This window comes from Mobula hypostoma, chromosome 3, assembly GCF_963921235.1.
Source record: "Mobula hypostoma chromosome 3, sMobHyp1.1, whole genome shotgun sequence".
Classification (NCBI taxonomy): domain Eukaryota; kingdom Metazoa; phylum Chordata; class Chondrichthyes; order Myliobatiformes; family Myliobatidae; genus Mobula; species Mobula hypostoma.
In genome coordinates this window covers 117868152-117886886 of record NC_086099.1, presented here as the reverse complement: position 1 = coordinate 117886886, position 18735 = coordinate 117868152, and the positions used below count along the sequence as shown (strand labels likewise).

The 18735-nt window shown below is 38.9% G+C and overlaps 1 protein-coding gene across 8 annotated transcripts in view; it reads left to right on the top strand.

The window, feature by feature from the left end:
- Positions 1-17967, top strand: part of LOC134344214 (bile acid receptor-like) — a 129699-nt gene extending 111732 nt beyond the window's left edge. For 7 of the 8 annotated variants that reach the window (XM_063043630.1, XM_063043631.1, XM_063043629.1 and 4 more), the window contains 3 exons: positions 536-664; positions 8305-8418; positions 17121-17967. In XM_063043630.1, coding sequence (XP_062899700.1) covers positions 536-664; positions 8305-8418; positions 17121-17359 — 482 coding nt within the window. In that variant the 3' untranslated portion in view covers positions 17360-17967. Of the gene's footprint in view, positions 1-535; positions 665-7660; positions 7836-8304; positions 8419-17120 lie in introns of those variants that run through there. The other variant, XM_063043636.1, reaches the window with a different exon arrangement.
- The last annotated feature ends 768 nt before the right edge of the window (positions 17968-18735 follow it).

The following is an 18735-nucleotide window of genomic DNA, read 5'->3' as shown; positions in this document are numbered from 1 at the left end:
AATAATTTAAGGGGTTTGCCTGTCTTCTGGAAAAAATATACTATTAAATTCACCCTCCCTAATGCTTCATAGGGAGGAAGAGCTTCAGCTAATTAACTCTGAGACAACATTAATGAAGCTTCAGATCTTTCTGACAAGTTTCTTTTCTGGAATTCACCCTGTACTTTAGGTAGAAATATTCCCATGGGCCACGGTTTTGTGCCCACATCATGTTCCTTCAACCTATCTGTCCATATTACTCATTACTCTGAACTTGGCTGCTATCCAAAATGGTGAAATGATTTCTTTAAACTAGAAATCCATTATTTTCTGTATTATGTAATGCATTAAATTAAACAAATTAGAAAAATCATTTTATTTCCCTCAATTATGACTTGTTGTGTTTGCATTGAAATTTATTATTTGTTAACATACAAAAATAAAATCAAATTGTACTACTGAATATTTATTATGGATGTTCTAGCCTTTGGTGTATGTCTGAGCAATAGATGTTGAAAACTCTTTATTGCAAATTATTCTTTTGTTCGTTCCACAGACACTGATCACTATTCCACACTCCCTGGGTGTTGTCCCAGCCAATGCTTTGAAGAGCATATTCCAGCTGTTATGATGGAGCAATCTAATTTGGATGAGATTTCGATTATAGTTCCAAATCGCACATTAGGTAGTATCTGCCTGAATATAACAGATGATGCAATATTGAGACAAAGGCGATTATTGCACGTTCAAATTTCACTTTCTTGTTGAATGCATCTAAAAATGTTGTGGGTTTTTTTATTTTAACTGCATTTTTAATTTCCTCAGATCATTAGATTTAGTCCATATGTCATATACTAGGAGCAGTAATTCTGTGTAGTCTTAGCTCTGTTATCCATATACCTTTCTATTCTGTGGCTGCGAAAAATATGCTAGGATGGTGTGTGCGCCTCCCAGGTGCTAGTCTCAAGAATATCTCAGAGTGGCTGCAGAATATTCCCAAGAAGGAAGGTGAGCAGCCAGAGGTACCAATGAGATAGGTAGAAGAGGTCCTGCATAGTGAGTATATCAGTTAGGGAATAGGCTGAACAGCAGGACTTCCAAGATGGTAAACTTTGGATTTCTCCCAGTGCCATGTGCTAGTCAGGGCAGGAATAGGATAATAACACAGATGAATGAGAGGCTGAGAAACAGGTACAGGGAGCAGGGTTTCAGATTTCTGGATCATTGGGGTATCTTCTGGGAAAGATATGACCTGTACAAAAAGGACGGGTTATACCTGAACATCAGGGAGACCAATATCCTTGCGAGCAGGTTTGCTAAAGCTTTTGGGAAGGGTTGAAACTAATTTGGCAGGGAGATGGCAACTGGAGTGATAGGCGGAGGATGGGATTGTTGGTAAACAAGTAGATACAGTGTGTGGTGAGACTGTAAGGAAGGACAGGCAGATAATAGAGCAAAGTTGCAGTCAGTGGGATGAGTTGAAGTGTAGCACGCAGGCAAGATTGAAAAGAATGAATACAGGACTAAAGGTGTTATATATGAAGTCACACAGTATATGGAACAAGGAGATGTTCTTGTCATTCAGTTAGATTGGTAGGTTTGATGTTGTGTGCATCACTGAGTCACGGCTGAAAGAAGATCAGAGTCAGGAACTTGATATCCAAGGATACACATTGTATCAAAAGGGCAGGCAGGTAAGCAGAGGGGGTGGGTGGTTCTGTTGGTAAAAAAAAAAATGAAATCAAATCCTTAAGAACAGGTGACATCATATCAGAAGATGTAAAATTGTTGTGAGTACAGTTAAGAAACTGCAAGGGTAAAAAGATCTGGATGGGAGTTACAGTGCCTTTTAAAAAAAAGTGCTCAACTCCCACAACGTTTTTCATATCTTACTGTCTCATTTTCTAAGTTTAATACATTGTAGTAAGATTTTTTGAGCTAATCTACAAAACATTATGCATCATATTAAATCAACAGAAAAATTTCAAAACCTGTCAACAATTTACTAAAAATTAAAAACCATAATTGTGAGCCTGAAAAAGTATGCATCCCCATGTAATTACTATGCTAACTTTCCTCGGGAGCAATATATTACCTTATTTGTTAATGTTTAATATTCATCAGTATTTGTTGGCGTAGAAAATTGGAGGATTGTCTGTTTCCAATGAATTCATAAGAATAAATCCTCCTCTGTCGATATAAGGTTCAACAGTATGGTAGATTTTCAACAGAACAAACCAAAATGAAGACAAAAGAGCATTTAAGGCAAGTCAGGGAAATGATAATAAAGAAGCACAAATCTGGGAAAGGGTACTAGACCATCTGAGAGGCACTGAATATACCTTGGAGCTCAGTGCAGTCCATCGTGAAAAAAAAAGGAAAAATATGAAACAACAGACAGGTCAGGCCGCCCTTCCAAACTCAGTCACTGGAGAAGAATGGCCCTTGTAAGAGAAGTTACTGTGATGCCACAGTCACCCCGAGTGAGCTGCAGAAGTCAGTGGCTGGAACTGGAAATGAAGTTCATGGTTCCACAATCTCTAAGGCCTTGCACAAAAAGAATATTTATGGAAAAGTGCCAAATATGCAGCCCTGGCTAAAAAAAAAAGGCATATCCTTGCTCCCAAAGACTTTGCATAGTGCCACTGTAAAGATGTGGAAGAAAGAAGAAGGATGAGACTAAAGTAGAACTTTTTGACCTTGTCACTAAGCAATACGTATGATGTAAATCTAATACTGCGTATCAGCCAGCTAACACCATCGTTACAGTGAAGAATGATGGAGGTAACATCATAGAATGGGAATGTTTTTGAGCAGCAGGGACTGGAAATCTGGTCAGGATTGATGGAAAGATGAATGCTGCTAAAAACAGAAATCCTGCTAGCCTCTGACAGAAAGCTTAAACTGTGGAGGAAGTTCATGTTTCAGCGGGACTAAGACTGAAAGCACACTGCCAGAGAAATAAGGAGTAGCTTCAAATGAAGAAAATTGAAGTCCTTGCGTGACAGATTCCTGACCTTAACACAATCAAACATCTCTGGCAAGACCTTAAGATTGCTGTCCACCACCGTTCCCCGACTAACCTGGCACAGCTTGAGCAATTTTCCAAGGAGGAATGGGCAAACTTTCCTTAATCACGTTGTTGTGCAAAGCTAATGGAGACTTCTCCAAAAAGGCTGCTGGCTGTACTGAGCAAAGGGGGAAGAATACTTCTGAACTGCTGACATTTCAGTTTTCGAATTTTTAGTTTCACATGCTTTACGTTTCCCCTGTTTTTGGGGCTCTACTATGAAAAAAAGAGCATGTGGCTCACAAATAAAAATTCTCAGTTAAATTGATTAAAATTCCCAGTTGTAATTGACTACAGCTCTGCCTTTAATACCATCATTCCAAATAAACTGATTCCTAAGCTCTGGAACCTGGGCCTTAGCACTCAGATCTGCAGCTGGATCTTCAACTTCCTCTCAGACAGGGCCCAGGCTGTAAAAATAGGGGACAAGCTCTCATCTACAATCACTCTGAGCATCGGTGCCCCACAAGGCTGTGTACTCAGCCCCCTGCTGTATTCACTGTACACCCATGATTGTGTAGCCAAGTTTCCATCAAACTCAAGTTTGCTGATGACACAACAATTGTAGGCCGTATCTCGGGTAATGAGTTTGAGTACAGAGAGGAAATTAAGAACCTGGTGGCATGGTGCGAAGACAATAACCTATCCCTCAACGTCAGCAAGACGAAGGAATTGGTTGTTGACTTCAGAAGGAGTAGCGGACTGCACGACCCAATTTACGTCGGTGGTGCGCAAGTGGAACAGGTCAAAAGCTTTAAGTTCCTCGGGGTCAATATCACAAATGACCTGACTTGGTCCAACCAAGCAGAGTTCACTGCCAAGAAGGCCCACCAGCACCTTTACTTCTTGAGAAAACTGAAGAAACTTGGCCTGTCCCCTGAAACCCTCACTAATTTTTATAGATGTACTGTAGAAAGCACTCTTCTAAGGTGCTTCACAACCTGGTATGGAAGTTGTCCTGTCCAAGACCGAAAGAAGCTGCAGAAGATCGTGAACATGGCGTAGCACATCACACAAACCGATCTTCCATCCGTGGACTCACCTTACACCGCACGCTGTTGGAGCAGTGCTGCCAGGATAATCAAGGACACGACCCACCCAGACAACAGACTTTTCATCCCTCTTCCCTCCGGGAGAAGGTTCAGGAGCTTGAAGACTCATACGGCCAGATTTGGATACAGCTTCTTTCCAACTGTGATAAGACTGCTGAACGGATCCTGACCCGGATCTGGGCCGTACCCTCCAAATATCCGGACCTGACTCTTGGTTTTTTTGCACTACCTTACTTCCTATTTTTCTATTTTCTATTTATGATTTATAATTTAAATTTTTAATATTTACTAATTTTAACTATTTTAAATATTTTTAATATTTAATATTTGTAATCCAGGGAGTGCGAAGCGCAGAATCAAATATCACTATGATGATTGTAAGTTCTCGTACCAATTGTTTGGTGACAATAAAGTATAAAGTACAATACTTATTTATGTGAACAAAGGATTGGGGGCAGTATCTTTTTATAAGGCACTGTATATACAAGCCTCTGAACAGTAGCCAGGATGTGAAATATAAATTACGATGGGAGATAGAAAAGTCATGTAAAAAGGGCAATGTTATAATAGTCATGGTGAATTTTAATATGCAGGTAAATTGGTGCTGGATCCCAAGAAAGGGATTTGTAGAATGCCTACAAGATGGCTTTTCAGTGCAGATTGTGGTTGAGCCCACTAGGGGAAAGGCAATAATGGATTGAGTGTTGTACAATGAACCAGATATGATTAAGGAACTAAAGGATTACTGCTTTAGGAGGCAGTAATCATCATATGATGGAGTTCACCCTACAGTTTGAGAGAAAGAGATGAAGTCTTAGTATTACAGTGGAGTAAAGGGAATTACAGAGGCATAAGAGGAATTGGCCAAAGTTAATGGAAGGGGTCACTAGCAAAGATAATGGCAGAACAGCAACAGCTGGAGTTTCTGGGGGCAATTCAGAAGATGCATTTAGAACGTAGAACATAGAACATAGAATAGTACAGCACAGTACAGGCCCTTCGGCCCACAATGTTGTGCCGACCCTCAAACCCTGCCTCCCATATAAGCCCCCACCTTAGATTCCTCCATATACCTGTCTAGTAGTCTCTTAAACTTCCCTAGTGTATCTGCCTCCACCACTGACTCAGGTAGTGCATTCCACGCACCAACCACTCTCTGAGTGAAAAACCTTCCTCTAATATCCCCCTTGAACTTCCCACCCCTAACCTTAAAGCCATGTCCTCTTGTATTGAGCAGTGGTGCCCTGGGGAAGAGGCGCTGGCTATCCACTCTGTCTATTCCTCTTATTATCTTGTACACCTCTATCATGTCTCCTCTCATCCTCCTTCTCTCCAGAGAGTAAAGCCCTAGCTCCCTTAATCTCTGATCATAATGCATACTTTCTAAACCAGGCAGCATCCTGGTAAATCTCCTCTGTACCCTTTCCAATGCTTCCACATCCTTCCTATAGTGAGGTGACCAGAACTGGACACAATACTCCACGTGTGGCCTAACCAGAGTTTTATAGAGCTGCATCATTACATCGCAACTCTTAAACTCTATCCCTCGACTTATGAAAGCTAACACCCCATAAGCTTTCTTAACTACCCTATCCACCTGTGGGGCAACTTTCAGGGATCTGTGGACATGTACCCCGAGATCCCTCTGCTCCTCCACACTACCAAGTATCCTTTGTACTCTGCCTTGGAGTTTGTCCTTCCAAAGTGTACCACCTCACACTTCTCCGGGTTGAACTCCATCTGCCACTTCTCAGCCCACTTCTGCATCCTATCAATGTCTCTCTGCAATCTTTGACAATCCTCTACACTGTCTACAACACCACCAACCTTTGTGTTGTCTGCAAACTTGCCAACCCACCCTTCTACCCCCACATCCAGGTCGTTAATAAAAATCAGGAAAAGTAGAAGTCCCAGAACAGATCCTTGTGGGACACCACTAGTCACAATCCTCCAATCTGAATGTACTCCCTCCAGCACCACCCTCTGCCTTCTGCAGGCAAGCCTATTCTGAATCCACCTGGCCAAACTTCCCTGGATCCCATGCCTTCTAACTTTCTGAATAAGCCTACCGTGTGGAACCTTGTCAAATGCCTTACTAAAAACCATATAGGTCACATCCAGTGCACTACCCTCATCTATATGCCTGGTCACCTCCTCAAAGAACTCTATCAGGCTTGTTAGACACGATCTGCCCTTCACATTTCAAAAATGTAGTATTCTAAAAGGAGAATTAGACAAATGTGGTTGATAAAGACAACATGAAAGGAAAAGATAGTATAATTTAGCAAAAAATAGTGGGAAGCTAGAGGATTTGGAAGCATTTAGAAACCAAAGGAAGGCAACTAAAAGCCATAAGGAGAGAAAAGATTAAATATTAAGGTAAGTTAGCCAATATTATAAAAGAGGATACCAAAAGCTTTTTTCAGATATATAAAGAGTAAGAGAGACAAGAGTTGATATTGGACCACTGAAAAATGACATTGAAGAGGTAGTAATGGGAAACAAAGAAATAGTGGACAAACTTAATAAGTATTTTGCATCAGTCTTCACTGTGGAAGACACTAGCTGTATGTCAGAAATTCGAGAGTGTCATAAGGCAGAAGTGAGTGTGGTTCCTATTACTTGGGATGCTGAAAGTTCTGAATGTAGATAAACCTAGACCAGATGGACTACATCCCGAGCTGAAGGGATTATGGCGACATTAGTAATTATCTTTCAAGAATCCATACGAACATAAGACATAGAAGCAGAATTAAGCCATTTGACCCATCAAGTTTGCTCTACTATTCAACCTTGGCTGATTCTTTTTTCCCTTCCTCAAACCCATTCCTTGGCCTTCTTCCTGTAACTTTTGATGTGTGTCCAATCAAGAACCCCCAGATTCTGGAATGGTTCTGGAAGACTGGAAAATTGCAAACATTGCTCTGCTCTTTAGGAAAGTAGGGAGGCAGATTAAAAGAAATTATAAGCCAGTTAGCCTAACTTCAGTGGTTGGGAAGATGTTGGAATCCATTATTAAGGATGAACTTATGTGGAACTTGGAGGCGCATGGCCAAATTTTGCTTAACAAATCAGTTGGAATTCTTTGAGGAAGTAACAGGTAGGATAGACAAAGGAGAGTCAGCGAATGTTGTTTACTTTGATTTTCAGAAGGCCTTTGACAGGGTGCCGCACGTGAGGCTGCTTAACAAGATACAAACCCATAGTATTACAGAAAGATACTAGAATGAACAGAAAATTGGCTGACTGACAGGAAGCAAAGAGTGGGAATAGTCATAGTCATACTTTATTGATCCCGGGGGAAATTGGTTTTCGTTACAGTTGCAGCATAAATAATAAATAGTAATAGAATAAAGAATGAGAAAGATAATAAAATATGAGAGAGATAATAAATCAGCCATGATGGAGTTGCGAAGCAAACTCAATAGGCTGAATGTTCTAGCTCTATGTCTTGTGGTCTTATCTACATGTGATTCATTCTCTCATTAACTATGCAACATAGAGGATATGGTGAAAATACATAGTATATATTTTGAATCACTGCATTTCCCTTTTACAGCAGAGATGCTCTCCTTGGATTTCTCAGCTACCCATTCCACCATTGCAAATTTACTAGCATCATGACTGGAGCTGGAGCAATAAAAGCCTCTGTAATTTAATACCAGTGTCCTTACTTACTCATTCAATAAAAACATGCACAAAATAATGAACAGCAGAAGTCATGATGTTTTACTAATATTTAATTTTTGAACTTTCAAGAATCACTAGATTCTGGAATGATTCTGGAGGATCAATAGGTAAAGCAAAGGAAAAAATAGTTCCACTTTATCTCATTTATTTAAAATACTTTCATTTATTCTGATTGAGTATCTGAATAAAATAATGACATGACATACGGGCTAATTCTAAATAAACTGAAGACTTCTAAGTTTGCTTCAATTTTTAATGTATTGCTTTTGAAAAGAAAATTCATAATGCTGTACATACCAGTCTGCTTCATGTTAAAAGCAAATTTATGACATTATATTGGCCTGAGTTCCAATTTAGACATCTTGGTTTATTCTGCTTGGTTTCTTTTAATTCATCTTTATCCATCTAAATCTTTTGTGAGAATCCCATCATGCTTTAAATTATCATGAATCATGTGTGTATTTGTGTTGAAGAGAATTTGGAAATATTAATGTTGCTCCTCTATGTAACCAGGTATAGCTGAAGAATTTATAACACCATTGTTCGATTTCTACAGAAGCATGGGGGAGCTGAATGTGACAGATACAGAATATGCCTTACTTTCTGCAACCACAATTCTTTTCTCAGGTAAAAAAAAGACATTCACTAATTAGGTAGGCCAAATATAATTCAGCATGAGTTCTAATCAAGCTAAAATAAAAATGTTGAGAATGTTAATTGGGAATTAATAGTACAGTTGATAAAAAGACTTCCCATTTGCTAATTTTCCCCTAATGCCACTGCAATTGAAATGGATAAGACAGGGCTGCATTTTAAACTCCTTGCAGACCAGATGAGGGTACCAAAGTTAAAAAAAAATTCAAAGTTCAAATTAAATTTATTATCAAAGTACATGTGTGTCACCATTTACACCCTCAGATTCATTTCCTTGTGAGCATACTCAATAAATCCATAATGGAATAATAACCATAACAGAATCAATGAAAGACTGACCAACTTGGGTGTTCAACCAGTGTGCAAAAGATACAAAAAGAAATAAAATGATAATAATAAATAAGCAATAAATATCAAGAACATGAAATGAAGAGTCGTTGAAAGTGACTCCATAGGTTGTAGGAACATTTCAATGATGAGGCAAGTGAAGTTATCCCGTTCGGTTCAAGAGCCTGATGTTTGAGGAGTAATAACTGTTCCTGAACCTGGTGGTGGGTGTCCCTGATAATGGATGCTTCTTTCCTGTGACAGCATTTCATGTAGATGGGCTCAATGTCGGGGAGGGCTTTACCTGCTGTATCCACTACTTTTTCTAGGATTTTCTGTTCAAGAGCATTGGTGTTTCCATACCAGACTGTGGTGCAGTGAATCAATATACCCTCCACTACACATACAGAAGTTTGTCAGTTTTTGATGTCATCCCAAATCTTTGCAAACTCCTAAGGAAGTGGAGGTGCTGCTGTGCTTTCTTCATAAGTGCACTTATGTGCTGGATCCAGGACAGGTCCTCCGAAATAATAACTGAGAGGAATTTAAAGTTGTTGGCTCTCTCCACCTCTGATGAGGACTGGCTCATGGACCTCTGGTTTCCTTCTCCTGAAATCATTAATCAGTTCCTTGGTCTTACTGACATTGATAAAGAGGTTGTTATGGCACCCCTTAGGTTTTTGATCTCCCTCCCACATGCTGATTCATGACCACCTTTGATTTGCCCTACACAGTAGTGTCATCAGCAAACTTGAATATGGCATTGGAGCTGCGCTTAGCCACACAGTAATGTGTAAAGTGAGTAGAACAGGGGGCTAAGCACATAGACTGGTGGTGCTGATGGAGATTGTGGAGGAGATGTTGCCAATCCGAACTGACTGGGATCTGAAAATGAGGAAATTGAGGATCCAGTTGCCTAAGGAGGTAATGAGGTCATGGTCTTGGAGCTTATTAATTAGTTTTTAGGGGATGACGGAATTGAATGCATTGGTGTAGTCAATAAAGAACATCCCGATGTACGCAGCTTTGCTGTCCAGACATTCCAGGGTTGAGTGAAGAACCAGTGAGAAGACATCTACTATGGAAACAGTTGGAAGACCTGAAGTTTTCTTCATTGCATTTATATGTTTGCTGTGGTGTTAACACATCACTTTTATGTTTCTCACCAGTTAGGCTGAGTGTCATGACAATGCCCTTGACACAGTTTTAGATCTACGATTCTGAGAGACAGCACAAGCATTCTGTTCGTGGGTTCTGGACCTGAATGAAGAACAGAGAAGAAACACAGACAGCAGGTGTGGCAAGATAACTGTTAAACTCACTGAAGCATTTCAGGATATCATACTGGATACAGTAAGGGGAAAAAAATGAGCAATTATTTTCCTTGTAATGGAGTGATGATAAGCCTGCAGATCAAAAAGATGCAGCTATTAGTAGCTAAAGAGGTGATCCTCTATTCCTGGATTTAATGCTACAAATGATTTAAAGAATCTTCAGATCAGGAAGTGCAAGAACAGTGATATTAGCCTACATACTGTGCTTTAAGCACATCCCCAAATCACTCCTTGTCTGTCTAGTCAGAATCAGAATATATAAATAAAATATTCCTAGAAAACCATGAGTTTTGCACCTGGTTTGAGGCCTTGATCTTCAAATACCTTTCTCCTCAATTGACCAAATACTATCTTTATTTCTATCTTTACTGCAAAATCGCTCCTTACGTCAGGAAAGCAGTCAACCTTCATTGTCAGAGCACGATGGAAAGTTTGGTGACGGAATAGTAGGCAGGAGTGATTAAATGACAAGGAATGATGCTGAAAGGCAAATGCTGGTGAAATAAGGTGGAACAAACGCTGCGTAAGATGAGCTGTAATTGGTACGAATACCAGCTGCTGCTCTCTGAAAGCTAAAACATTTGTGGCAATGATCTACTTATTATGATATTTGATGGTGGTAATAGTTTTCTCTTCTTTATATTCTCTGTTTATGAAAATTCTTCTGCTCTCTGCAAAAAGCGACCCCATAACAACATATCTTTCATCTCCAAAGACTTTGACCTTGCTGTTGCTTTCCAAATGTTCCTAAACTTTCTTACAATTCTATATCTCACTTTCAATTGTGTTTGCATCCTCCAGCTACATTAAAATAGCACACACCAAGGTCAAATTTATTGTCGTATACATTAGAATATGTATGTACAGGTGCAATGAAAAACTTACAGCATCACAAGAAATACATAAATTAAAAATACAGAATTTTTACAAGAATACAATGAGAACAAGACAAAATGTCTATTTTAGTGCAAAGTGATTGAAATGTTGTTAAACTGCAGTGATTAGGGTTTTGCTAGTTAGTAGCTATTCATGAATTTGGTGGTGTGAGGCTTTGGGCTTCTGTACTTCCTGCCCAATGCCTAGCTGTGAAAAGATGGCATGCCTGGATAGTGGGGATTTTTGATAATGGTTGATACTTTTTTAAGGCTGTGCTTCCTGTGTATGGTACCAACATCGGGGAGGTATGTGCCCATGAGAGTCCACTAGTCTCTGCAGCTTTTTTATGTTCCTGCGCATTCAGACTATGATGCAACCAGTTAGGATACTGTCAACAGTACATCTGGAAAAACTTGTTAGATGTTTGGTGACAAAGCTGAACCTCTTTAACCTCTTAAGAAAATAAAGATACTGCACACCTCCTTAAAATTGAATCCATGTGCTGGGTCAAGGAGAAGTCATCCAATATGTTAACACCTAGGAATTGAAAGCTACTGACTCTCTCCAATGCTGATACCCCCAGTCAGTCACATGTTCACCCTCCTGAAGTCAAAAGTTAGCTCCTTAGTCTTGCTGACGTTGTGAAGTGGCCGTTCTTGCGGCACTACTCAACAAAGTGCCCAATTTCACTCTGGTATGCTGACTCACCACCACCTGCAATTTGTCTAACAATTGTGGTGTTGTTGGTGAACTTGAAGGTGGCATTGCAGCTGTGCTTTGCCCTTGCAATCATGTGTGTATAAGGAGTAAAGCAGGGAGCTAAGCACATAGCCTTGAAGTGTGTTAATGATCGGTGAGAAAATGATATTGTTATAAATCCTCACTGATTGGTCTGCTGATGAAGAAGTTGCAGCATCTCAACATTGCAAATAGAATTTTATATGACTATGGCCATATTAACTCTCCTTCCTTACCCTCTTGACCCCAAATTTTCAAACAGGCAACAGACTGTCTTCACCAAATGTTGCTCCTCCATTGTCCCAATGTTTAGGGCAGTTTCACTTATCTACTTGTAACCAGAGAATCAACTGCAATGATTTACTCATCAGAACTATGTAGAAGCAGGAGTAGGCCATTTGACTTCTTGTACCAGCTTCATTATTCAATATAATTATGGTTGAATTTTAATATAAATTATTTGTGTACACAAACCCATGCATTTCCTTATTTGCACACTAGGAGGCCATTTGGCCCATCATATGCATTGTGGCTTCCAGGAAATCAATACCATTAGTTCCACTTGCCCTCTCCTTATTTCCTTCTCCTGTGTTACTTATTCTCCCTCAAAAAAGCCCATTATCTCCACTTTATTTTTGTTTAACCTCCAATGGCTTATTAATTTATCAGGATATCTTTGAGACATGGGAGGAAACTGGAGCACATGGAATAATCCCATCAAGTTTTTAAGGCTACATGCTAACTGTGGCCAAACAACCCAGGTTTCTTGGCTTACTTAATATCTATAAACTATTGATAATAAATGCTATGTAGAGGCCTTCCAAGGTTCTTTGCTTGATCCCCTTCCATTTCTTATTTACATAGTCATTCCTGGCAACATGAATTCTTCGTGTATTATAACTCTTTCTCACACCACCTAATTTCTTCCTTTCACTTTCTTTGATTTGCCACATCTGCTATTTAAAAAGTAGAAATATTATTCAAATAAAAATGGGAACTGATGTATTTGATTCTCCTTACAAACTCCTTTTCGTGACCGATAATTTCTATCTCCTTCCCTGGCAAATGACCTAAACTAAACAAATTCATTCACAATATTTTTGGAGCAAATGTTCTGATTATAGATAATCAACTTGAAATATTAATTCTTTCTCTCTCTCTCTCTGTATACATGGTCTAGTCTGTTAGTATTTCCAACATTTCATTTTTATTTTCTGTATCCAATTTTATCGTATTGACTCACAATCTAGGTGTCCTGTTTGATTAGTCTAAATATTTGCCCTATCACTACCTCAATAACTGACCCCAACTGTGACAGCTCATCTACTGATGAAATGCACACATTTGTATATATATTTTATTATCCAGCTAATTCAATGTGCTTTCAGCTGGTCCGTGGTACCTCTATTTCCCATCCATCATGTATTTATATTCATTCAAACTCTGTAAACTCCTACATCATGCATATTCCTAATTTTAGTCATTCCACCACCAACAGCCAACAAGGTGATATACCCTGGAATTCCATCTCCATTTCTTGTTTCTTTAAAGTGCTCCATAAAGCCTAACTACAGTGTTGGTGATCAAGGGAAGGCCGTCAGTGGTGGGCGCTGTGGGGACATGGAGATTGTAAGGGCAACGGGGAAGGTTACCAATAACGGAAAGAGAGTGTACTTATCATTGCAGGCTGCAAACATTAGCACAGAGAGTGGAAGAAAGCATTCCTCCTCCTCCTAGCCTACAAGTAATGGTGGAAAGGCAACTAACTATTCCACAAAATAGTCTGTGCATTTGTTTGAACATAGCACAGTACAGCAAGTAATAAGCCCACAATGTAGTGATGAACCCAAATAAATCAGTAATCAAAAGCTAACTAAACTTATGCCTACACAATGTCCATATCACTCCATTGTCCTCACATTCATGTGTCTACCTAAACGTCTCCTAAAATTCCCTAATGTATCTACCTAATTTACCATCCCAACCAGAGCATTCCAGGCACCCACTGCTCTCTGGGAAAAAAACTTGCCTCTCACATCTCTTTTAAAATTTCCCCCTGCATGTCCTCTAATATTAGACAATTTCACCCTGGGGAAAAAAGATACAGACTGCCTTATCTATGCCTTTCGTAATCTTATAAACTTCTATCAGCTCTCCCATCAGCCTCTGCCACTCTGGAGAAAGCAACCCAACTTTGTCCAACCTCTTGTTATAGCATATGTTTTTTTTTAAATTAGGCAACATCCTGGTAAACCTCTTCTGCATTCTTTCCAAGTCCTTGACGTCCTTCCTATGACTGGAACTCTGCTGTACTCCAGCTGTGGCCTAACTAGAGCTTTATAAAGCTTCAATATAACCTCCAGACTTTTGAACTCAGTGCTTCGACTAATATGGGCAAACATGCCATATGCCTTCTTAACCATTCTATCAACATGCATAGCCACTTTCAGGGAGGTATGAACTTGGACCACAAGATCCCTTTCCTCATCAACACTGTTAAGGGTCTTGCTTAAGTTCAGCTGCAGTTTTCCTGACCCCAGAGAGATATAGCTAGTCAAAGTCAAGCTTGGTAAACAGCGAAAATCAAGCTATACCCATTACAAAACATAAGTAAACAAATCAACAGCTAAAGTTTAATTGGTTGTCTGCTTCAGTCATGCCCTCTTTAATCCAGAGGTGGCAAGTACAAAGCTAAAGACAAAAATAAAGCTATGATTAGTTTATTTGTCACATATACATCAAAACATACAGTGAAATGCCTTATTTGCCTCAACAACCATTACAGTCTAAGGATAGAAACCATAGAAAAACTACAGCACCGAAACAGGCCTTTTGGCCCTTCTTGGCTGTGCGGAACCATTTTCTGCCTAGTCCCACTGACCTGCACACAGACCATATCCCTCCATACACCTCCCATCCATATATCTGTCCAATTTATTCTTAAACGTTAAAAATGTTAAAAAAGATAGTGCTGGGGGCAGCCTGCAAGTGTTGCTATGCTTCAGGCTCCAACATAGCATACCCACAATTTAGTGACTCTAACTCAATAAAGGTTTGGAATGTGTGAGAAAAACGAGAGCAACTGGAGGAAATCTATATGGTCAGTTGGAGAATGTACAAACCTCTTATAGCTGGTGCTGTAAAGCATTATGCTAACCACTTTGCCACCATGTATGAGAACTTCCTATATTTTACATATCAGTAAATGTAATCCTTCCATACCAACACACCCAAAATGAGGGAGGAACTCAGCAGGTCAGGCAGCATCTATGGAGGGGAATAAATAGTTGACATTTTGGGCCAAGACTTTTCATCAGGACTGAAAAGGAAGGGGGAAGAAGGTTGGCAGAGGGGAAGGAATACAAGCTGACAGGCAATAGGTGAAGAATACTGGGAGGTGATAAGTGGAAAAGGTAAGGGGCTGAGAAAGGAGTAATTTGATAGGGGGGGGCAGTAGAAAAAGGGATAAAAGGTAAGTAGAGGGGCACCAGAGGGAGGTGATGGGCAGGTCAGGAGAAAAGAATGTGTAGGAGGGGCATCAGAATGGGGAATGGAAAAAGAGAGAAAGGAGAGGGAGTAGAAATTATTGAATTTGAGAAATCGATGTTCATGCCATCAGGTCGGAGGCTACCCAGGCAGAATAGGTGTTCTCCTCTAACCTCAGAGCACTCTCACCATGACCATACAGGAGGCCATGGGCCAACATGTTGGAATGGAAATTAGAAGTTGAACTGAAATGGGTAGCTACTAGGAAATCATGCCTATTATGGTGCCTCACTTATTAATCCTTGCAGTTTTTTTGACTCTTAGAGTTTTCATTTTTATCATGAGTTTACACTAAATTTTTTGTAATTCATATTTCTACAACCCAAATCTTTAAGCTATTATTCTGTATCAGAATTACCCCATTGCCATTCTTTGTTTACATGTCAAGCTACTCCTCATGTGTCATGCTAAGAGCAAATATCAAAAAATATTGAAGTAGCTTTCTTATAACCATATTATTTATTCTTGTGACTTTATCCTCGTAACATTAAAACAATAAACCACATAGGATTTACTACTTATGTCATTTTGTGCCACAACTAACTTAAGGAAAAACAATTGAACTACTACAGTGTACAAGCATTTTTTCCTAAAAATATTAATTATTCCTTAGTTAAGGTGACGGGTAATATCTGTTTCAGGACTCACACCAGCAGGTTCAGGAACAGTTATTACCCCTCAACCATCAGGCTCTTGAACCAAAAAGGATAACTTCACACAGCTTCACTTGCACTGTCATTGAAATGTTCCAAAAACCTAGGGATTCACTTTCAATGACTCTTCATCTCATGTTCTCAATATTTATTATTATTTCTTTTTGTATTTGAACAGTTTGTTATCTTTTGCACATTGGTTAAATGCCCAAGTTGGTGCGGTCTTTTATTGATTCTATTACGTGGTTATTATTCCATGATGGATTTATTGAGGATGCCCACAAGAAAATGAATCTCAGGGTTGTGTATGGCGATGTATATGTACTTTAATAATACGTTTACTTTGAACTTAGAAAATAAGTAGAAAATATTTGCAGTATGGCTTCACATGTAGGACTGAGTAGCTCAAGTAGGACTTTGGTTGATCTTTCATTGATCCTGTTATAGTTACCATTCTATAGATTGGCTGAGTATGCCCACAAGAAAATAAATCTCAGGGTTGCATATGGTGACATATATATACTTCGATAATAAACTTACTTTGAACTTTGAGAAAGTAAAATTCAAAAATCATTCAGGTTGAGGTGAGTATGTGTAGCTGTGCCATTGGTAAGAATTTAGAAAACCTTCACTTATTGCATGAGAAGACACAAAACCTAGATGGTTAAGTTGAGAGTCATTGGAACTTTTGAATGATTGCTTTATTTATTGGTGGGGAGGTCAAGAAATAGATTGACTTTTGAAAGCCCAAAAAACCTAGAAATTTCTTAAGTCTGTAATTTGGAATTTTCAACTGTTCTGTTACAATAGGGAACGAAATTAACTGTCCAGAAGGATCCTATTTGCAACTATAATTTTTGTGCCGGTTTAACACTATACCCTTTGCTTCATCCATTTGAATACTTTTTATGAGAACGCAACAGCAAAGGTGGGCTTAGATATTATTTTGACGTTATGCATGAGCTTGAGAGACACAGAAAGAAAATTCAGTCACCATTGATGGTGGGATTTTCCTTTATTAAGTTCCATAAAATTGGAGGACATTGTTGGGTATGTTCCAAAGCTTGCTGCCAGATTTTCTTTTTAACACTTTACTAAAGTATAATTTAATGTCTTGATTAAAAAAATTGTACATGTATTGTTGCAGTCAAATCATGCCACTGATCATTGTCACAACTTAAGGCTAATTTCCTTTCTTCAGATCGACCTTATTTAAAGAATAAAATGCATGTGGAAAAATTACAGGAGCCTCTTTTGGAGATTTTATACAAGTATTCCAAGATCCATCATCCTGAAAGTCCACAGCGCTTTGCTCGTCTTTTGGGTCGACTTACTCAGCTTAGAACTCTTAACCACAATCATTCTGAAGTATTGATGTCTTGGAAGATGAAGGATCAGAAACTTACACCCTTGCTCTGTGAAATTTGGGACGTACAATGAAGGATTACAGCAGAGCATTGTTATATATTTTCGGACTCATCAGTGCAAGTGTAAACCAGGCTTTTATTTTGTAGTACAATTTTATGACAGAATAAAAGATGCAAGATTTCCCTTTAACTTCATTCAGCAGCTACTTTCTCAAATCAACTGTCCCTGTACTCATTACAGTCACTAAAGTTTACTTAATGTAGTTTAACTTTAGTTTATTATACTGACCATCACCTCGTCACCTACTGTGTAAAGTATCTGTTGCTATGCAGTACTAGGATGACCCATCAGTAATTACAATAGATTTATTCATTTGCTTTAAATGAACTGATCTGTTCCAGGGAGTTTGTAGACAATTTTTAACTAGAGCAATAGATATAAAATCAGCTTTTGGATAATTGTATTTCCCAGCTATTTTTACATTCTTATAATCCTTGTTAATTTTAATATGATTTTATATAAACTATTACACAATGCTGGAATAAACGAAGTATGGATTTGCCAAGTCACCAAAATGCATTTCAGATTGTTTTATCAAATTTATTATGTGTCGATGGTTCATAGAAGAAAATGTAACATATCTTGAAATGCTAGAATTTATGAATATTCAATAAACTATTATACACTATTTTGAATTTTAATTGAAAACAGTAGGAATAAATAAAATCTACAAAGGGTATCATAGCATAATTAAATATAAAAAACTAACTCAATTAACTGTAGTTCTACATTCAGTAAGACAAATTAAATGGAATGTTGGGGACTTTGTACTGTCACTACAAAAGAAGAAAATTCATTGTCTTCGTGGGCTTTTGGCCTCCTGAGTTATTTCTTAGTTTGTTTTTTTCACCAATTGATTATTAGAGTTGGATTGGGTGTTGGTGAGATCAAACCTATTTTGGACTCCTCACATAAGAGGATACAGTAGCAATGGAGGGCATAAGTCACTGGACTTATTTCTGGGATCAGAGGATTGCCTTTTCAAGAGAGACTAAACAATTTGATATGTATTCTCTGGTGATTATGAGAATGAAGAGTAATTTTATTGAAGCACATAAGATCATAAGGGAGCATAACATGGGAGATAGACAAATGGGTGCAGGAGTAGGCCATTTGGCCCATCGAGCCAGCACCACTATTCACTGGGATCATGGCTGATATTCCACATAATAAACAACAGACAATAGGTGCAGGAGTAGCACAAAGTGATTTCAGTAATGGGAGAATTTTGTACAAGGGGGCATAGGTACAAGCTAAGCCAGAAAAAAATAGACCGTTGGAAGAAATCCCCAGGTCAGGCAGCATCTGTGGAGGGATGATGCCTGACCCACTGATCACCCCATCTTCCCTCCGCTGTAACAGTGATAGAGTTCCTCTTGTCCTCACCT